The sequence below is a fragment of the Centroberyx affinis genome, unplaced genomic scaffold (assembly GCF_046629955.1).
Source record: "Centroberyx affinis isolate AG114_WGS23_722 - 3 ecotype Tasmania unplaced genomic scaffold, CSIRO-AGI_Caff_v1 ptg001435l_1, whole genome shotgun sequence".
In the NCBI taxonomy this organism is placed as follows: Eukaryota; Metazoa; Chordata; class Actinopteri; order Beryciformes; family Berycidae; genus Centroberyx; species Centroberyx affinis.
The window spans coordinates 21577-44477 of record NW_027279910.1 but is presented as its reverse complement, the minus strand read 5'-3'; the positions used below and the strand labels follow the sequence as shown (position 1 = coordinate 44477).

Below are 22901 nucleotides of genomic sequence, written 5' to 3'. Positions count from 1 at the left end.
GGCCACTTTACTTCTTTTAGTGAAGGCTGATACGGAGCAGCGCTAGCAAACTTGCTGTGTGTTATGTGGATATACAAACAGCGTTTTTATTGACATAAGGGTGAGTAGATAATGACTTCATTTTTGGTTGAATTGTTCCTTTATGGGCGCTATTGAACAAGTTAATGACTTACCAAACAGTCTATGGGAACAGTGAAAATCCAACAATGAATTTAAAGCAAAGCAAATCACAAACCAAACGTATTGCACCAATGTAGATTACTTTATTTTCCTTAAAAACCACAGGTCCATTATATTAGAACAATAAAGTTTAGTTCATGTCAAACCAAATAAAGATTAGAAAGACAACGGGCACATTCAATCAAGAGTAACAGCAAAGTGAGGCAGACAGACGCATTAAACCACCTAGTCTAACAGGTTTCCCATACAAATACAGTATCCAGCTTTAATGTCTACGTGGAAATTAAATTATATGTATCATATTGACAGTCGAAGCCAAAGGAGTTTTTCAACATATAGAATAGATCATGTGGTCATTGTGGTCATAATTTTTCCCTTGAAACAGAATAAGGTTCCCTAATACAGAGGTAACAGTCTATTAGCTGGCAAGTGCAGAGGGACATCGAGCCCATATGGATACTGCTTCCTGATTGGATGGTTGACAAAGTGTCTTTTCCTGGCTGCTCTCCATTGATTGGATAAATGAAGAGGGAAGGGGAGAGCACAGAGTTCACGTCTATCAGAAGTTGGCCCTGGAATAGGAGAAAGGTTGAGTAAGTTGGCCGTCCACAGCGAATGGCAGATGGGAAGAAAAGAAGCGCTGGATGGAGGAGAAAGGAGGAGGAGGAGATGGTGCACAGGGAGGATGAGAGGTGACTATCGTTGGATTAATCTCTTCAATAGCTCCTTCCCCCTCCTTCCCCGAGGCTGACGTTTTAATGGTTAGTATTCAAAATGACATTAGCAATTAAAAAAGGATTAAAATACAGCTTAGTGGATTGACACTATGTCCCATCTCACAGGATATTACACTCACTTCTGTAACCAAAAAAAGACAACAGTCTAACCTATAATATAGCAGCATGGGGTTTCAAAACTAAATGGGGCATATCTATGACATCTAGAATGCATGTTAGACTCATCGTGCTGTTCAGGGCGAGGAAAAAGACATGGGATTTTTACAAAGCCATTGTCTCTGGATAAGATTAAAACAGGAATGTAGTGGAAGATACAGTAGTATCAAACTTATGTTATGTTATATGAAGACAGACTCTCTCTAGGAAAAAATCAATGCTTTTATGAAAATATAATTGACTTTCAAATGGCAGTTGTTTGCCCTATAATAATCACTGATAACAGGTTATAGTTTAGCCACCTTTTTATATATTTACCACTTACCATTACTGGAATAAACAATATAGAATGTGGAGTGGCTGTTGAATAACTCTGATATCTTCCATACCTAACAGGGTTTCAGTAGTTGATCATCCTCTTGATTGCGTCAAAGCACTTCCACTTGTCTGGGATGTAGAAGGGTTCAAAGATGTGAGGGAACGGAGTGTCATAGCCACAGACCCTGGCAATGGGAGCCTCCAGGTTAAGGAAGCACTCCTCCTACAACAACAAAGAGACAGAGATCAGGACTCTGTTAGTCTAATGCTGTCAGTGCTCACACATTATTCACCTTGGCAGAGATGGCATGTCTGGGCTAACGCATTCAGACACTGACAGCTGTCAGACAGCAAGGGCTTCATATAGGCTACTGCATGTCACAAGTATGCTTGATGAAGACCAGAGTAGAATCATATTTTACTAATATACAGGATGTGATGTACTAATCCCTTTTACCATAGTGCAGGGAGGAATGATGCACCAACCCACAAATGGTGACTATGGAAGACATCAGGCTACGCCTACAGGGAGAAATATAATAGAAGAGGCAGATACCAATTTCTCCACCAAGAGCAGCCTTAATAAATATTTTCAAGGAGCATGACTCACTTTCTTGACAGGAAAAACTCTCCCTCTTTTGTTCTTACTATGCTATCGCTATTGCTCTCTTCACCTACATGTATAAACCACAGCTGAATTATCATACTTTCAAGCAGTTCATATGCCCACACCGCACGTGATTTTTTTTACCATAACGAAGTGAATGGAAACGAAGGGCTGCCTGGGAGGTTGGAAAAACAATCTTGTTGAAAGTGAATATCAAACACTCATGACACCTCCATAAGGATCAGGAGTAAATTACAGCATCCCAGAGCCATCCCCCTCCACACCCGCTCAACACTAAACACAACTATAGTCACCTATCTTTTCTTACATTCCCATTTCCTAACATTATCCAGGGGCATTTACGATATCTCCAGTAGTTATTGGAAATTAAGCTGTAAAATGCTCATTTTAGAATTGGGCTAACAGTTGAATACTTGATTCTTTATTATCATATCCGACTCTTAAAATATGAGCAAAAATGGCTTATTTAGGCTGGTCAGAGTCGGCCAGCACTAAGGCAATTTGGCCAGAGTGCAAAACAGGCCATCACTCATGTCGCTCCATTGGCTTTTGACCTCATCCCATGGAGTCAAAGCAGGATGAAGTTGGCCAAAACACTCCACAGGAGACAAACCCCCAGCTGAGTTAAATGAACACACTCGGACGCATGCACGCAGACTTGCAGACAAGGACCTAAAGTACCCTCTTTCAGATTATACTGTGACCTGCACACAGCTCAAGCAACCAAAACAAAAGCAAACCACTCTATGCACAGGACCTTCCTCCTGGACAGCCTGTTTGCGCAGTTGCTGTGTCTCTTAGCCAGCCTGACAGAGGGCGGAATTTGACCTCTCTCTCCTCACTCTGACAGCATCGAAAACTCAGCCGGACATGTAATCCCAAATTACAAACCCACCAACTGACTGCCATGGTGCCGTTTGGCAGGGCAGAACTTGTATATTTCTCACTATGGTTTTTCATCTCTTATAAAACATCTGGCAGAGTTCAGGGGAATGTCAGACTTGATGAGGAGTCCTTTGTGCGTCGATAATCTCACAGCCTGTAAAAACACAACACACACAGAGAGAGAGAGAGAGAGAGAGAGAGAGAGAGAGAGAGAGAGAGAGAGAGAGAGAGAGAGAGAGAGAGAGAGAGAGAGAGAGAGAGAGAGAGAGAGAGAGAGAGAGAGAGAGAGAGAGAGAGAGAGAGAGAGAGAGAGAATGCTGTTCTGTGTCCCTGTGGAGTTGACGGCAGGTCCTGGGAGGCATTGCTTAATCCAAAAGATCACCAACCTATTTTAGCCTGAGGTTTTAGTGGTCTAATAGTACAGTGTGCAGGGCAAGGGATGATGGACATGCTAGGGGTGGGGTGACAGTTGTGGTATCTCCAAGAGTGAATGAGAACCAGAAAAAAGGGGGTGGAGAAACCAGAGCGACCTCCCAGACACCTGGTTTGCTGTCCAGGGCTCTGCGCTGGACTGCCTCTGCCATTATTCACCCTGCGACTGGCAATCCGCTCCACCCGGCTAATTAAAGGTGATTAGGTTCAATTAATGTACATCGTTTAGTGCCAGCGTCCCCTCCTCTCCTCCCCGTCGCTCTGTCTCCTCCTCCCTCTTGGGCCAAGTGGGCTGAACTGCTTCCCTTGGAGAACAGTCCTCTCCAACAGGCTGTGGCAGATCCTGCCAAGGGCAGCCTTATTGCAGTGGCATGAAAACCCAACTATGATGTTGGCATTTTCCTTTTTTTTCTTTTTAAATCATCTTTATTTTAAGCTTTACATTGCCCTTTATGTGCTGAGAAAGTTACATGGCCATGGGGTTCATGAAGTGTATTCAAACTCCATTGTATATTTTTGAACTATGCATGGGAATAGGAAACAAAGCCAGCGGTTCTGAATCCTGAAAAGTTCACTCTTTGAAGATGTGAGGCTTTCATTGAACAGCAGTACTATGCTGCAGCCTGTAGGCAGCTTCTATGCGTTTCTTCCTGAGCTCACAACAGCCTACAGCAGCTATACCAAGACTATTTCATAGGTTTCTTGGGGTCATGATAACCTCATGAGCGGATATCAATTACGCCCGAGCAAGATGGAAATGAAAACCATTCCAAGCTCATTACAACAGTTCAGTCTTGCTTTAAAGATCATTAAGGATCTTTATGAATGCATGCCATGCCTGGCACCTATCTACAATCCAAAGAAACAGCACTTCAAGTGGTCTTCTCGGGTAATTGATGTTTTCTTGGGCAAGTTTCAGTCACTCTCACTGGAAAGCTACAACTTGAGTCGAACAGGAGTGTACTTGAATAGAGTGGGCCTGGAGCAAAGCTGGATGTGGATGTCCTACTCTTGCAGTTGACAGGCAGATGGGAGGCCCACGCAATCTCACACTCCGAAGAGGATTTGTCTGGTCAGGCCTACATTTCTGTGTTTTGTATGTGATCGACACAATAAGAGCACTTCGATAACAGCTTCTGTAGGGCTTGAATCAAAACAGATCATTTTCACAGTGATTTGCATTTGACAAGATAATATACAATGAATGAGGATTTGTCCAACCTATCTGGATAAGTTTGGGCAGTTTTAAAAAAACTGGAGACTGAGGAAAAAAAGCTCATTCACAAAAACTCTACCACCATTTTTTCTTACCAATGACCCAAAAGAACCAGATACCTGAACAAGTTATCTTACTTTCTTTTCAACCCAGTGTATTGATGGAGGTGGCAGTGCGACCAATCCATGACCGCAGAGATTACAAACACAAGAGCTATTCTCTGCCCTTCTACAGACACCCAGACAGACAGACAGTACCAGGGAGTTTGCTCTTTTGTCTGGATCAGATCTGTAATCTCCTCTAAATACATTTACTGGAAGTAGGAGAAAAGTACAGTAGTCTGGTTGCCTGCCACCACAGCTGGACGGAGAATGGCCACACAACTCAGATTTCATTCAAATCGGTGTTTATCTTTTGGGAAGTGCATCATTATATGTAATATACTTAAAATGTCAGAATAAAAATATGACAACATGGCAGAACCAAGAACCTTGCGTCCTGCAGTGAGGCAGGATTTAAAAATACTACCCGGCGGGGGCTCAGAGTTGCCGTCGTGATATTGTGTCTCCTGTCACACACAAATCAGAGTTTGTCAGAGACAGCCACAGATTGGTGGGTGCAGTCACACAGGCAGTGGCAAAAAATGCCAATATCACTTGCTGTACCAGCCAAAAAAGGCAATCACAGGCCACCAAACGAACACTATGTCAACTGAGGACAGGCTGGGGTACTGCAACTGGTTTCAATTCTTGAACATGTTGCTAAACCTCTCTGCATACAGTTCAGATCAAATAAGTTCTGGGCTACAACACAGCGTTTTCTATAGACTATATAGTATATAAGACTTATAGCCTATATAGCCTGTGGTCGGCAAGCATTTATCTTATCACAGATCAATCTGCTTCTAATCATTCTTACATCTCCTGAAAAATGTCTGAACAAATATGCAGCAGTCAAACTACACTTTGACATCACCAGCTGTCAGTTTGAGTGGAGTAAATATCTTGGCGGCTGGAATGACAACTTGAACAGGTTTAGACAACAGGCTGTTATGCCTAATATAACACTATCAAAATTAGCACCACAATTAAGGCTAGATGTCAAGCTATAAAACATCCTGAAGAGCTCAGTGGAGTCCTGAAGTGTTAATTTATTACTTATTCAATTGCTTGGACAGTTACAAAGGAAGTTTATGGCAGCCGCATTCCAGGTGGTAGAGCACATCCCTAAATCTAAGCCATGTTTTCATTGAAAAACTCACTGGGCGGGCAGTGTTTGTTACCAGGAATACAGATTTGGTAGATTTATTAGACAACATAGTAGGGTTGTCACGATACTAGAATTTCTAACTTCAATACAATACCCAGGAAAATAACGATATGCGATACCATTTTCGACACCACGGGGGAATTGTTTTTTTTTTCAATCTTTTTTTTTTTTAATTTTCATGTTAAAATATAATTTTAACATGAAAACAATATTTTAAACCACTCTGCAGCTTTTTTTGCTGACTGAGTCCTGGGTAAGACGTTAAACTGCATCCAATTTCCCCGCTGCCAGGAGGGTCAGTAGAATGTCACTACACTGGCTAGGGCTGGAGTCCCAACAGATCCTCCTCTGCGTCCTGCAGGGTAGGTTTGCCTACAACAGGATGGCACGGGTAGGAGCAGTGACCGCCCGATGCTCTATTTTCGCTACTGAAAGGCTATTATGATGATGAACACGGACACAAATCCTATACTGCCAGCTGCGGGAGTCAGCAGGATGCCAGCTGCAGGAACCAGTGCACGCCCGCTAGTCGTGCCTGAGGAAGACACTCCTTCAAACCTACTGAGGAGGGGAGCGGCTGAAGTGTGCACTCTGGGACCTAAGGCGAAATTGCTCAAATGCAAGCGGAACCTCATCCTGGAGCTGGCACAGAGCATGAAGGAACAGGGTATTGCCATCTGCGGCATCCAGGAGCACTGGATTGTCCATGAGGATGGCATGCTCACAACTTTGAAGACCAGCAAAGTGCTTGACCAGTACATGATCAGGAGAGGCAAGATCTGGACATGGCTCTCACCCCACAACACCAAGCATCAGATTGATTTAATTTTAACTCGCAAGAAGTGGAGGAACAGCATTGTCAACTCACAAGCCTACCGTACTTTCGCTACGATTGGTTCAGACCACCGTGTTGTTGCAACAAGAGTCAGACTTAGTCTGAGAGCCAAGAGGAAGGAGACCATCAAGAGGGTGAAGTACAACTGGAAACAGCTTGAGGACAACCTGGAACTACAAGGCCGGTATGCAGTGGAGATCCGTAATAGGTTCCAGCTGCTTGGCAGAGAGGAGGGGGAGACAGCAACTGACCGGTACCAGCACTTCATCAGGGCAAACGAGGCGGGGGCTGAGGTCTGTCTCGAGAAGATCCCCAAGGCGAAGAAGAGAGTGAGGTCCTCTGATCCTCTTGTGGTCAAGGCACGAGAAGAGATGGTCACAGCTTACAACACCTTCGTAGCCGACTGCAGTTCCATCAGCAGACAGGCGTACGCTGAGAAGAAGACGCCGCTTTTCAACACTTACAACGCCGTCGAGGAAGAACATCTCACTCAGAAGGTCAGAGAAGTGGAGGTGGCTCATGCAAATCAACAGCACGCAAAGAGTTGGCAGCTGATAAATGAGATTTCTGGCAGAAGATTGGCACAGGCGACTCAAATCATGGGAGAAAGTGACGAACAGCATGTTGAAGACTGGTACAATCATTTCAAGAATCTCCTCGGCAACCCCCCAACTGTCCTTGACGAAGATGAAGAAATTGGCCAAGTTTTCACAGACCTCCCTATTGATGATTGCCCATTTACACAGGCAAAGTATGTGAAGGCAAAGACATCCCTGAAGAGTGGCAAGAGCTGCGGTGAGGATGGAGTGGTTCCAGAGGTGCTGACGTATGTTCCAGTTGACAACATCATACTGGACTTCATCAACCAAGCCTATGATGCCGGAGAACTACCGGACCAATCGAACCTTCTCAATATCATCCCGATCCCAAAGTCTGGTGACCTAACAAGCACAGACAACTACAGAGGGATCATCCTCAGCTCAGTTCCTGCCAAAACCTTTAACAATATGATTCTCAACCGCCTTCGGCCTGTGCTAGACCCCCTGCTGAGACCTCAGCAGAGCGGCTTTCGAGAGAAGTGGACAACCATCAAGCAGGTCTTGGCTCTGAGAAGGATCATCGAGGGAGTGCAGAACAGAAACCTCCCAGCAATCATGACCTTTATCGATTTCAAGAAGGCCTTTGATACAATCCACCAAGGCAAACTCATCCGCATTCTGAGGGCATACGGCATTCCTAAGAAGCTAGTGTAAGCTATCAGCAGATCGTACGAGCACACTCGAGCCAAGGTCAACTTGCGTGACGGCGAGACAGACACCTTCAACATCCTCGCTGGCATGCTTCAGGGCGACACTCTCGCTCCCTACCTCTTCATTATTGTACTCGACCACGCGTTGAGGAAGGCCATCACCGGACGTGAAGAGGAGCTCAGGGTCACCCTAGCACCCAGGAGGAGTCATCGTGTACCAGCTGTCACAGCTACGGACCTTGACTATGCCGACAACATTGTGCTCATCTCAAACACCGCTGAGCAAGCCCACGAGCTCCTGCTGGCAGTCGAAACTGAATGCCTAAGAGTGGGACTTCAGCTGAACTCAAAGAAAACCAAGGTCTTGGCCTTCAACACCGACGACACAGTCGTGTGCCCCAGCAGTGGAGAGACCCTCAAAGTGGAGGAGGACTTCAGGTACCTCGGTGCCTGGATCTCATCCTCCCTGAAGGACCTCAAGACCAGAAGGGCAATTGCTTGGAAGGTGCTGCATGACATGAGGAAAATGTGGAAGTCTGAGCTCAGCAGGAAGATCAAGTGCAACCTCTTCGTCTCCACTGTTGAATCCGTCCTGCTGTATGGGGCAGAAACATGGACACTCACCACTGCCCAGGAGAAATTGCTGGACGGGTGTTACACCAGGATGCTCCGTATGGCCCAGGATGTCTCGTGGATGGAACACATGAACAATGTTGACCTCTACGCTGGTCTAGCGCTGGTGACCACAAAGATACGCCAAAGGAGACTGAGGCTCACCGGCCATTGCGTGCGCCATCCTGACCTCATCGCTTCAAAACTTCCAAAACGTCCTCTGGGAACCCATGCATGGTAAAACCACACGTGGTGTTAGGAGGATAACATATGTGGACGTGCTGAAGAAGGACACTGGCTACGCCAGCGCTGATGAACTGCACTCTGGCATGCTGGACCGGGTTGCCCCAGTGGACTTGACATGATGATGAGGCAACAACCCAGCTGACTGCTACTAGTGAGAGGAGGGGCTGTGGGCAGTGGTGCAGGGTGCGTGTGTGTGTGTGGCTAGTGGAGGCGGATAAATTATTTTAGATTTTTCATTAAGAGAAAGCACTGCTGGTATCGATACTGTTACAAATGAGTATTGTATCCGTTTCAAATTTTTAGTATCGATACTTATCGAAGTATCGATACTTTTGACAACCCTACAACATAGTAGAGATGCACCGATCCACTTTTTTTCAGTTCCGATCCGATTCTGATACCTGAATTTGGATATCTACCGATACCGATACTGATTCTGATACCAGAGCTCTTTTTTCTTGAATATACAGACAGAAATTTGGCCAATTGAAGAAAAAAGGAAAAAATACAACTTGCAAAAAGTAGACAAAACAAAGAAAAATATACAAGGCAAAAAAGGATATACTTATAAATCAAATCTGCACTATAGGCAATGCTCCTTTAGATAAGGGCCCTCTGCAGACGACAGCGATCTGGCCTGCTTCTGCCAGCAAGGTCTGGTATACTCTCCCAAGGAGCTCCAGCCTCCACCTTTATATAGTAGCTGGCTCCTACTAAGAGACATCAATTAGTATTTGGCAATTAATTATCTCATAGCATTAGTTACCTGGTTCGTAATATTCCACAATATTAAATTCAACAATTAATAAAGGTCATTAGACATTTCCAAAACAACTGAGGGAAACCCCCTCCAGAAAAAGAAGTGGAATGCTCCGCCTCGGGTTTTCCGGGTCTAAAATAGAGGAACGTCCAGTGCAGCACAGAAGACAGGTGACAAACAATGCCAAGACTATACGTCTCTTGTCTTTTTATTTTCACTGAAATGTTTTGTGTAAATGCGTAAAACTGTTGCTATGTGTTAACTCTACCAATACTACTATTGGCGGCCTCTGACATCACAAACAGAGAGAGGGAGAGCGAGAGAGAGAGAGAGAGAGAGAGAGAGCAAATGCAGCGATAACACGGCAACACGGACACCTCTATGCCGGCAAGATGTAATTTGAAGACTAAAATATCTCCAAACTAAGGACATGTTGTTGAGTTAGCCAACTGCTAACGTTACTAGCTCACTACTACTACTACTTACTAGCACTGTCTCATGTTATGTTACAGCGGGTTCATGGTCCAGCGCAAGCTATGGAATGGAATCTGGATCAGTACGTGAATTGACGATGTCAGACCGATATCTGATGCGTGAATTATGTCAGTATCGGCACACGATACCGATATTGGATCGGACCCGTCCCATCTCTACAACATGGTAGTAGTTCTAGTTCAAGTAGTAGGTTCTTTCCTTTTTTCTAACCGGTTCAGCCCATTCCTGTCAACTAACAGATGCCTCATGAGATAGCTTCCACATTTTTTGGGCACAGTTAAACAAGTAATCCGCCCACCCTGGAATGAACACTGGATTACAGTATATTCCATCATCTGGTTACAAGATTTGGCTGATTTTTTTTTCAGATTGAGATCTACCTCAAGGGTCTGTTCTGCAGAGCATTAAATCTAGATAAAAACACTGCCTGATTGTGTTAGATTTAGTCTGTTTTGTTTTGTCTATTTTTGTACATTTGTAAATGGACTGCATTTTATATAGCACTTTTATCCAAAGCACTTTACAAGATGCCTACATTCACCCATTCACACACACATTCATACACCGATGGCGGCAAGCTACCACACAGGGTGCTGGCGCAACCATCGGGAGCAATTTGGGGTTCAGTATCTTGCCCAAGGACACTTCGACATGCGGACTGGAGGAGCCGGGGATCGAACCACCGACCTTCTGATTAGTGGATGACCCGCTCTACCTCCTGAGCCACAGCCACCCAACATTTGTTTATTTAAGCTGCTACCAGTAGAATCTAAAACTTGATGACCTCGAGTCCCTTAGTGGTAGTGTTTTACAACTGTCGCAAAGACTTACCACAAATATGTATATAGAGACGTGACATGAAACTGCCACAATGCAAACTGAATAATGGAGCGGGAATAAACTTGTGGAAGGAGGCAAGTTATTTTTCCCACAAAACAAGACATATTCATCAGGAACCAAATTCAGGTCAGTCAGTCCATCAGTAAGTCAAACGGCACTCTCTTACCTGGTATTGAGTAATGCTTACTTGGCCTATATTAGGTTTAGCTTTGCAACTGCGGTGGCTGATCAGTGTGGCAAACAAATATTTATTTTTTGTTGGTGAATATTTTGGAAAGCTGTTTTTTGCATAACAGGTGTGGAATTTATTAAAGGCCTATTTCACTGCTGTGAATATAATGATTTATTAAAACTAGGTCACCCATGTAGTAGAAATGTGCAATTATTTTTGAAATTGGAGCCCTATGACCAGAGAAAACTGAGAAAACGGCTGTGGATTCCCCATATCGCTCTTAACCGGTGTGTTCACGGTCAGTGTAGCACCAAAGACAAAGTTAGCAGAGACAAAGCAGCATTATATCTCTTTACTGAGGATTATTTTCATTTACAAAACGTTTTTCGAGCCAAACCAGCGCACTGGAGTCAGTTACGTTATGTGGATCAACTTACCGAGTGCTGAAGAGTGCCGCTGGATGTAGCCGCAAGTTACAGGTAAAGTTAACACAGTCGCTGTTCGCTGTTGTTCTGTATTCAGAGTTGGCAAAGTCCGATATAATATTCTGTCAGAAAACAAAGTCAGGTTCACCAAAGCACCGTGAAGTTCTAACCCTATCACCGGGCACAGGTGTTCAGCCTTCCCCGGCTGTAGGCGCGTCTCTCTCGGCTGACGCTGTTACAGCTCCCGTGGTCGCCCTCTCCTCCACACTCTGTTTTGTCTGATTCCACAGCACTATATTTGGCCTCATAAGTTGTAATAGTGGCGCCACATCTCTGCTCCGACATTATATTGTAAAGCTAGTTATTTTTTTGTGTTAGATTCAGCTCTTCTGGATGAATCACAGAGAAACTTAGCAGCTTAGCTTAGCTTAGCTGCAGCTGAAATGTCGTTCCGGTCCGGTGGTCGCTTCCTCTTCCAGACTCTGTTGTGTCTGATTCAACAGCGCGACATTCGGCCTCGTATCATGAAACTAGTTTTCTTCCAAATACACTGATATTTTAAAGTATTTAGTAGTATGATATTTTAGTGTCTGCTTTTCACCGTCCTTGAAGGCACCACTACAGAAAATGTGGAAACGTAGTTTGTAGTCTAAGGCTGATCTCCAAAGTCCGACAGATGCTGCGTTTTGCGTCACACGGCGGACTTTTGCTAGCAAATGAGCGGGGAGCTCTGGGTGCAGGCAACATGGAGGGAAGTTAAACATTGTTCATTTGCATATACTACCCATATTGTAATGATACAATGCTGGTTGAAAATCAGCGAAGTTTCCCTTTAAGTGTGCCCACTGCTAATGAAACGCTCTCTCACCTTGTATTGAGTGATGCTGGCTTGCCCAGTGTTCCTATCACAATATGTGTTTCTAACTGCGGTGGCTTTGCCAGGGAAAATATTTTTGTCATGCTTAGATTACATGTATAGTTACAACTACACTGAGCTAACAAAGCAGCTTTGCCTAACAGATATGGGATTTATTAAGTTTCGGCAATGGTAACTAAATATTTTGGCTAACAGGCTATGATACTGAAAGACAGCTAACCTACTGTAGTGTAGCAACATAGAGTGGATCTATTCTTCTTCATAGTAACTTCAACTACAGCAACAGTTGATGTTGCACACCTAGCTAGGCATTGTGGGACTGGACAGCATCTGGACTTTCTTTCTGTATGAACAAGTAGAGCAATTCAAAGTGAGTCCTCTTTCCGCTTTTGGTTGAGGCTCATATCTTTGTGCCATTTAATTTAAATTTCTAGTTTAAATAAAGTTTGTGCAATTTATACCAAGGTGGTCTCATTTTTCTACAGCCATTATGCTATCAAAATTGATGATGAAACAATCTTGCTATTGCTTCTACAACAAAGTTGCATTTCCATAATTTAGGGATTTAGCTTGCTGAATTAGTGATGTTGGCATTGGCCAAAAAACATACATAACAAAGACATACTTTCGTGATTTTAGCTCAAAGTTGAGAAATAACTCCTCATGACACCCTGCAGTTATATGAACGGCAGGAGTGGCTAATGAGTGAATCAGGCTCCGGGCTATTTCAGCAATCGCCTGGAATGAGGTGGTATAAGCAGCAGCATACCATCGCTATATGACCTCCGAGACATTACAACCTATACTGTAGTGTAGCGGTACCTGTATCCAATTCCGTATCACTTAACAGCAGCCTTCTTACATAAACACCATCCTTTGAAGGCAATTTAGTGTATTGCCTGACAGAGAGAGACATGGGGAGACAGACATGGTTTTACAGCGGAGCACAACGCCCCGGGAAACATCAGGCCGACTCTGCCTCCCATTCAAACAAGACTGACAGGCAACTAGTGCTCTGGTTCTGATTCGGAAGACATTTATGGAAGAAAACACACAAGCCTTCATTCCTCGACCAACACCAACCGGGCCGGAATGGAGTCAGTAGTCTTTGAAGCGTGTCCCAAAACAGTACCACAACTCAGCGGTAAGTGCTGGGTTGTAGTTGGATGCTGGATTCTCCTTGATTCGGATTACACACAAATAGCAGAAAGCACTAGAAGTGGAACTAGAATCAGGCAATTCAAGCGCCTCAGAAAACTGTGGTGGGTCTTCAGGGAACACTGCATGATTGACTGTAGCGTGATCTATGGTTGTGTGATTGCAGGGGGAAGATGGGGCATGAACTGTAGACAAGACTACTTAAGAAGGCACAGCTTGAACTACTAAACTACCATCTTTAGTAATGGTAGCCTACATGCAGGCATCTGTGATCTGCAGTTGTCTGCCTAAGCAGGCAAGAGTTCTCTTAGTACACCGCATGTTAACAGTCAATATGATGCAGTATTTCACTCTTGATAAAAACAAAAACTGATGGCCAAGCAGTCTTTTTCTCCAAAACAAAAACGGACACGCCAAAGTTTTTCCCAATCTGAAAAAACTATAGGCGAGGTTGGAGAGTAGTTAGTAGAGTTTAGGAAAGAAGGATGATTCACCAGTTCTCTCTGTGCATCCCTGAGGTCCATTAATGCATTGTCTTTAGCCCCATCTCACTCTGCCCTACTCTATCCTATCCAGTCAGCAGTGAGACACTCAGCAAGAGGCCAGCCAATGACACATTATCAAACCATGAGAGCTGCAGCCAAATGCTGACGATGGAAACTTGCCAAACCCTACCAAACTCCCTGCTGTTTTTAATACAAAAGGGAAAATCTAATCCATAAATGGATCTTTCTGTAAGGCCCCAGAGGCCTGAGGTGGATAGGTTAGGTCTAATAGTCCCTTAGTTGAAGCCTCTCTATCCAGAAATAATAGACAAAAGTTTAAATGGTGCTCTCAGACAACAGTGGCTAGACTATACAAGCTATATTGTCAACCAGTCTGCTATTGACAACCTTTTTCCCTTGATTTTGAGCCCTGGAGGACTGTAAAGAATTCCAGGGCTGCACTAGTCAGCAGGAAGAAGTATAACAGGTCAAGACCTTTATTGTCCACACTTCTGTTGTTGCTCTGGGCCACTCTTACTCTTTCGTCTTGAGACCCAAGTGCATTTCATATATTATTGTTGTTATTGTAGCTGCTCAGCACCTTTCCGCTGAAAGCCCTATTTTTAGCGGCTTTTCCGTTCCATCCCATTATCAGAGCCGAGCCTACACCACATCCCCGTTATTTCCGGGTGAGTCACCGTGGTTGCGACCTCGCTGCCGCTCTGCCATCTGGACAGGGGGTAAGTATGTATTATGTTTCCTGGGTTACCTAGCTGTGTGAGTGGGTCCTGCTCCAAGGTGGAGGACAACATGCCATGAGCTCACTGAATACACCTGGACAGGCTACTGTGAGTACATGGAGTACAAGTACTTTCCAACTTTTAACAGGCAAAAGCCTATATTAAGATAAGGGACAAAACTTCCTGTAACTGATAGCCTTTATCAGCTTCAGACTTATCCAAGGCCAAAGTATTCCACAACATGAATAGAAGCCTATGGGTCAGGTTTTAGGTCAGGTTGTGTACTTTTAAAATATAAAAACCAACCATCCTAAAGCATTCTTTCCAACAAAACCTTACCACTTGAAAACTGCAGATCATGGCAATCAGTGAATGCACCAACAACTTACATCACCCGCACACAATGTGAAAACATGGAAACATGGACACGAAGAGGATGACTCACCGGCCATTTAAGCCCTCAGTGAGAGAGGGAGAGAACAACAGTTGACTGACAGTAAATCAGGAGAGGATGGACTGTTTTTACAGCTTCATCTATGAGCTCACACACACTCACAGGGAAACTACTCCAAGTAACGCATACCCTACATACCATTAGCCCGATGCCTTTTGAGGAGTCGGGCAGGAGAGGGAGAGTTGCTGACGTTGTTGACACTCGATTCGCTCATTGAGAGGAGAGTGGGACTCGCTCACTGCTAAGAGCCTCACAAAGGGAGAACACGTCACACATACTTAAGATCATCATCTAACCATCCCAAATATAGACTTCATTAGGATGATGGGGAAGAAGAAAGGGGAACACCTAAAGTTTCATTTAGTCACGGATCACTTTTAGCTCAGAATTTCTTATCACCCGTCTCTGGCACTGCATGCCTTGGTTACAGTGTCCAGGCCTTCTGCATGGCCAGCAACAAGCAATACTTCATCAGCCTTATATGGGTAGTTAGACCCTCTGTGTCACCGATTGCAGATGAGTACACTGCCAAGACACCCTGTGTGTGCAGCATTGTAGATCATTGTTGAGAATGAAGCTGCTGCTCTATATAATCTACTTAACTCCTCCAGGTCTCAAAGGTATACAATACAATCCAGTTATACACTACAATACAGTCGTATACTGTAGATCAGGGGTTCTCAAAAGGTTTCATCCCACAAACCACCAACTACAGACCCCAATTGCTAAGACTTCACCCCATAGATTGGGATAATTTCTAGTGAATTAAATTATAGTGAAATTAAAGTATTCCTCGTTTTGCTGGGGACCTCCTAGAATCTCCAACAAGGACACCGGGGGGTACCCAGACCACACTTTGAAAACCACTGCTATAGATGGCTATAGACTGGCAGATATGTCAGTGCTTCTTAGGGTGTAGCTTATCACCTCTGTAGCTCTGGGCTGTTTACTGAAAGACATGGGCTATCTCTGTTTTGTTACAAATTAAGATTATTATTAACAAAGCCATTGCAGCCCATCAAGGCCCATGCCTCTCTCCACCACTTCACATTCCTGAGGGGCTACAGATTCCAATAAAATGCTATCCAGTAGGTTTTCCCATGGGAATATACAAGCAAACACACCATACCCAGACAAATACACCTATACAACTTGTCAATCATGATATCACATGTTCAACTTGCCAATCAATACTAACATACACACACATCCTATCCACCAGGCGCATGGATACACAGAGTACAAACACTCACCTGTACTGTAGAGCTGATTTCAGCAGCAAACCCTCCAGTGACTGGTGCCTCATGACTGATGACCAAGCGCCCGGTTTTCACAACTGACTGAAAAACACAGAAACATACTGATAATTACAATCGGTCCAGCATTCTGTTCAGTGGTTATTGTCAAGTATTTGGCTCACTCGCTGTGTCAAACCAGGGGTGTCTCTGAAAGACACGCAGCGCACATCACCTGCAAAATGAAAATAAAGGAAGTCGGAGCTTCCTTGTGCATCAGAGAACAGATTTAATGGTGTTAGGTCCATGGATTGCAAAGATCAATAAATGTGGCAAAACAAAATATTGATAAACTATGCATCATCTTCAGATTCAGAGTCCAAATTCATTCCCCCAAAATGACTTTACATTTATTCACAATATGTTTACAATAGATCATCCCATCATATTGTTGCATGTATTGGTGGGTCTGCATATATGTATGAAATGCATCAATAATAAAGAGGGGTATGAAACTAAACATCTCCAGCCAGCATGATAATTACAGGTGGACTAATGGAAGAGACATGGAAGATCTTACTAACACGCAAACAGCTTTCACTGCACGCTCCAACAGAGTCATCACGTGTGCTTTGGCACAGGCAATTAGACACATCGGTCTCTTAAAGTGTGTGTCTTGTCTGTGTGCATGTATGATTGATGTGTATGAGAATGTGTGTATACAGAGGTGAGAGGTAAAGTAGTGGAGGTGCCTCTGGTGAGGCCATCTGTGGGCCAGGAGAAGGGCGTTACCAAGTCAAGGCGGTTCACATGCTGCCCGCTGTGGTACGCTATATCTGCTAACTACCCTCAGGCTGTATGTGTGTCTGGCTGCGCGTACGCTCTATTTGTGTGTGTGTCCGTGCGTGTATAAAACGCATGTCACACACTAGTAAGAGCTGGAGGTCTGATTTAGGCTGGTACGCAGGGCCAGCGGGACAATCATGGACATTAGAGGTCTCAGCCTCCCAGGCATTTGCATTTGGGTTTTCTATAACCCGGCATTACTGCAGGAGGATGCCTCTGCTCCACCCGTTATCTACCACAGCATAAAACCAATACTATACTATAATCTCATCCACTCGCCACTGGTCCAGACCAAGGCTATGTCTGTTCCCTTCTTTGCAACTTCAGCAAACCTTTCTCCTCCTCTATCCATTTGTTGTATTTCTTTTTTAATCCAGCAATAAATTGTTTATACACTATATTGCAACTTATGTTGAGTAACAATAGAAGAACAAGTCAACTCTGAATGAATACCAATACTGATTTGTTTGTTGTTGCCTAAATGATCTATTTTGCTATGGCAAAGTTTCAATAGGGCATAAAAACAGATGCCTAGGCTGAGCTGAGTGAGGGAAGTGGAATCCCTGGTCCATATTTTGGAAGGAGAGTGGAGTTTCCACTGCAATAATGGGACTACTCAAAGCACTCTTCATTTAAAGACATAGGGTGAATATCACCTGCCTCCCCCCTTGCCTCAAAGCCACAAGCCAAACAGCACATGGCCAACGCATCTAAATAACCCCTGAAAATATGCAACACACAGCCATATGGTGCTGCAAATTAGGCCTGACATTTGTACCCAAGAGGACCACATAGCATCAAACACAGGAGCGTTCTGGGGCGTCATGCTGATGCTAAAGAGGCAAATGTTTACATTGCTGAGGTCCTTGGTTTGGCTGTGAAGCACGAACTGACTCTGGCAGACTGTACCACACACTAATATGGGAGCTGACTGAAAGAGTCAGCAGTGTGTGACTCTGAGACACTAATACTTGATTCGATGCCAGCGGGCCTCTTCCTGGTGGGGCACACTGGAAGGGATTGTATTGTATGCTGAGCTATTTAGAAGCTGGAATGCAAAGGATTTTAAGAGTTGTGAATTCAACAACATTAGTGTAGCAAAACAAAATTGAATGCTCATGTCAATTCACTGAGCCTGAATAGCTAGGAATCATTAAACAGCTGAGGTGAATGAGTTCAATTTGCACAAATCAGTGATCATATGACACCATCTTCAGGAATGTGGAAGTTTATAACAACATGGGAAGATAATAACAACACCTGGCAAGCTGCACAGTGCGGAGGAATCAAGCGAGGGTTTGAGACTGGGGCGATGTCTTGATATGACACGTTGCTGTTAAGTTCGCCTTAGCAAGATGACTCATACAGGTCTGACGAACAAACAGCACCGCCGCCCAACGCTCTGCCACGCCCTGATGCTGAACCCATTCCTCATCTTACGCACAGTTCCTCCATACACACACACACACAGAATGTGTTTACATAACTGTTTGAGTTCACCCTGTGACACCAGCATTGCCTCTACCTCCCTCTACAGAAACCAACCAACCAGGAGGGGAGACCCATCATCATACTCGCTGCATCGGGAGCACATTCTTCAGATGCTTTTGACACAAAAGGAGCCTGCCACTGTTATTACAATATCGTGGGATAGAATTTTGGACCCCGGGGGCCGGGGGAAACTCGCGACCCAGTTAGGAGACCCACTCCACAAGCCTGCTGCTTTAACAGAAGTGACAGTCATTGGGAAAGCCTCTGCTAGCTGGCACAAGCTAATTCAGTAGGCTATTCTCGGAGTAATGCTGCATGCCAGTGCCTAATATGACAATATGTTTGAAAAATGGCAAAATGTGGTAATGTCTGGGAATGCACATGGCCACTGGGTACATTGGTACAGTAGGTAATGCACTTTGAATGCTGAGTTGAGCTGCCATTTAGTCACAGAGGATGAAGAAAAAAACAAATAAAAGTACGCACACCGTTAAATTAAAACGATGCCATTTCCTTTCTGCACTATTGCTTCATACATAATCATACCTTATTACATTTCCCTATGAGCTGGTTTGTAATGGGCTATATAACCAGAGAGACTTGGTTTCATCCCTATGTATCCATGCTTTAGACAAGGAATTATACTGCTGCATCTCCTGTGCGGTGTAAGGAAGGATGCCCAAAAAAACAGAACAGTGCACAGGAGAAAAAACACAAACAGGCAGATTTTTGACATTTGTCTCTGCACAGATTTATCTGTGTGCTCATTTCTGTCTGTTTCAGTGTGCAGTATTCACGTCTATACAAAAGGGCAAATCTAGTGGCTTCTGTTGTCAGACTGCAACCTATTCATGGCCGGCCTCAACACTAGCACTGTCCAACTCATTCAACTCATCTCGCTGCCTGGGGTCCGAAGACACACACACAGTCTTTTTTTCATCTTTGACAGGACACACTGACAGCACTGTAACTTGTACATAGTAATTGTGGCTGTAGCCTTTAACCCCGTTGTTTCCGGTGCTGGATGAACCATCCACTCTCATCGTGCGGTTTGACCCTTTTCTCAAAAGTCAACCAGTCCTCTTATTTGCCCATCATGACCAGCCTTTCATGTTGGTAAACTTGGGACTCGGGGCTCAGAAGGGAGGCAAAGCCGTTACTGTAAAGACAGTGGTGGAGCCACAGGAAGAGAGAGGGCCCCCATATGAAGATGATCAGTCAGACAAATCCAAGAGGGAAATTATATGCCTTGAGTGAGGACAGTACAAACAAACATGCAATAAATCTTTCAGTACAACCTCAGAAAGACAAAAGGCCCGCTGGCAGGGGGATCTCTTTGTTGCGATTTTACTACTTGGACACGTGCCTGATGAGTTTATTACACAGTGGCTCTTGTCCTGTGTGCTTCCAACAGGCTCCTCTTAAAATAATGACCATTTTGGGACTACAGACCTAAGTAATGCATCAAAGAGCATCTTTTCACTGAAATATAGTGAAATGAGGTTGCTTGGAGGAGGCAGTAGGCTATACACAAATGGTAAGGTAAGAGTGATGGTGGAGAGGATGGAGTGGGTAAGAGAGGGGGAAAAAAAAGAGACACTAGTGAAGAACAGAGTTAGGGATACAAATCTACAGTGAGGCTGGATCTGGAATGGGGTCTCTTAATCTCTGAATAGGTCCTGAACGTGGGTTCAGTCTGGAATAGATCCTGGTTCAGTTCTGGTGCTTTAAGGTAAGACTATCCTGCTAGTTAGGCCAAACTGGGTTTCAAAGACGGTGGCTCAGCTTGAGGGGAAATTTCACTCTAAAGCAAAGGTTACAGGTGAATGAGTAATGGAAACTGGAGTGGGGAAATGGATGGATGAAATTGGTAAAGAGAGCAAATGAGAAAGCAGTGGAGTTGCTGCATTGCTCAATTCTAGTGAACGGGAAAGCACATTTGTGGTCTGGTCTGTTGTTTTTATTTCTCTCATGATTGTTTTTCTCATTTTCACCTGGTAATTGTTATCTGGCCTGCACATCACTCTTGGACTGGGTAAGGCCTCGAGTTTGACTGAATCTGTTTCCTAGCACTGTGTCCAGCTTCTGAGAATTGCAAATGCCAACTATGCATATTTGCATGTCTTGACTGATTTCTGTAACTCAAGAGATGTGTACATGTGTTACCTCCATCTGTAAAGCTAATAATGTCATTAACTTGCACATTTTATGTCTGGACACATTTTTGTATATATGTTCTCCCATCTGTATACCTGTAAATCTCTCAAATAAGATGCTGCATTTTTATGTGCTCTATTATTCTCCATGTTCCATTGTTATAATTGCCTATATTATCTTCAGTACTCTCCATTTGTCTTACTCTTATCTATATCCTACTTGCTGCTTCTGCGATTATCTAATTTCTTCACAGGAATCATTAAAGTTTCATCTAATTTAAAGGATAATTCTGGTTATTTTCAATCTGGGCCTTATTTTCCCTTGACATTTTGCCTTGATGATGATTGATAGTGTTCAAAGTTTCGTCACTTACTTCACTGTAGAGCCTCATGTACCCCAATTGCAGGATGCGCTGCTCTCCAATAGGCGAACCCAAAATGCGATTTAACTATATCCTTTCAACACAATACCACTTACACTGTAATGGGACCTGCTGACATCTGATTTTCCGATTATCCATTGCCTGGAACTTGCACATATTGCGTTACAAGAGATGTTATTTTAATTAGCGTTAGCTAGTTGGCAAGTGGGCAATTCAAGTACTGCATTTTGTAAATATGCAAATACAAACTGCCAACTGGGAAAAAACTTTCACGTCAACCTTAGAAGTAATTATAAGTAGGATATGTGGGAAATTTTCACAGGCTCCGATATCTCTCACCTGGCATCACGTATTGCATAAGTGTCAACACAAGCTGTAAACATAGCAGGCAATCCACTGATGTCGGTAGTCCAAAATCAAAATGATCAGTTTCACACTAATACACTAATACAATCAACCACACTCATACAGGAATAGCAAGAAATATCTGCTGTAGTTTGTTTATGGTTGATTTTAAATTCATAAATACAAATGATTTTGGATGTGGGCGTTCCAACAAGTAAAACACAAAGAACGCTTTCGAAAATTTCATTATCTACCGATATGACGTGAACGTGGCAGAAGACCGGCAGCCGGCAAAGTAAACAAGGATGTGTGTGACAACACTAAAAAATAAGTATCAAAGGGACTATTATAGCTGAAATATTGTGATAATTGTTCGATGACAGCTATTTAAAAACATGTGTAACTGCAGTGTGAGTGTTACTATGTAGAAAGAGTGTGTTAATTGCTTTTTGGGCTCAACTGTTGGACATTACTTTGGCCGTCTGAGTGTGTATTGGAGAGCAGCTTTATTATCAGTACAAAGTGTGGTTGAGGCAATGCTTTTTCTACAAAAAAAAATAAGTGGAATAGTGTGAACACCCTTTGATCAGCATTCCTACTTTCTGGGAGACGCTGGCTTGATGAATCCTGCTTCCTGCCTCTCTGCCCTGGCTCTGAGAGAGGAGGTGGAGGAGGTGGAGGAGGAGGAGGAGGGCTCCTGGTTGGTGGTGGCTGGTGGTGGCTGGGCTGGGCTGGGCGACAGCGCTGGTGGCTGCAGCTTTACTACTCATTGTGCTGCAGGGCTGTCATTAGACGGCAGAGTCGTTCCGCTGGCTACAGGGGAAATGTCATGTTTACTGCCATTCCCATACACACCCAAACGTAATGAGCGGCATGGAGCTCGTCCTCCCGCCTGCACTCCATCCTTCCCCCTTCGAACCATCCCTTTCTCCCTCCAGCTCCCTCTCCCTCCTACCCTCCCCAACTCTGTCGTTCCTCCACGCATCCCATCCTCTCTATCTATCTCAGCCCTCTCAACCGTTATCCTCCTCCCTCCATCCATCAAACCATCCATCTATCCCACTCTCCTTTCATCAAGCCTACGCTCTCAATCACAGCGCTCCCCACTAAAGGGCCTGACCGCTGAGAGACTGGCCGCCAACAACCTGGCATGGCCTCAGAGGCTAAGGTCACAGCGGTCACTCTCCCATGGCATACACACACTCACACAAAAACACACAGGGGGGGGGCACAAAAGCACGTGTACACACACTCAGCATACACACATATACTCACT

General features: G+C 44.2%; 1 protein-coding gene across 1 annotated transcript in view; it reads right to left on the bottom strand.

Annotated features, from left to right (window-relative positions):
• Window positions 1-241: 241 nt before the first annotated feature.
• LOC139650077 (2-oxoisovalerate dehydrogenase subunit beta, mitochondrial) overlaps window positions 242-22901 on the bottom strand; it is a gene marked incomplete at its 5' end in the record, with an annotated part of 43541 nt that continues 20881 nt past the window's right edge. Inside the window, 3 exons of the mRNA XM_071526634.1 lie at window positions 242-752; window positions 1463-1614; window positions 16423-16509. Coding sequence (XP_071382735.1) covers window positions 1474-1614; window positions 16423-16509 — 228 coding nt within the window. The remainder of the gene's footprint in view (window positions 753-1462; window positions 1615-16422; window positions 16510-22901) is intronic.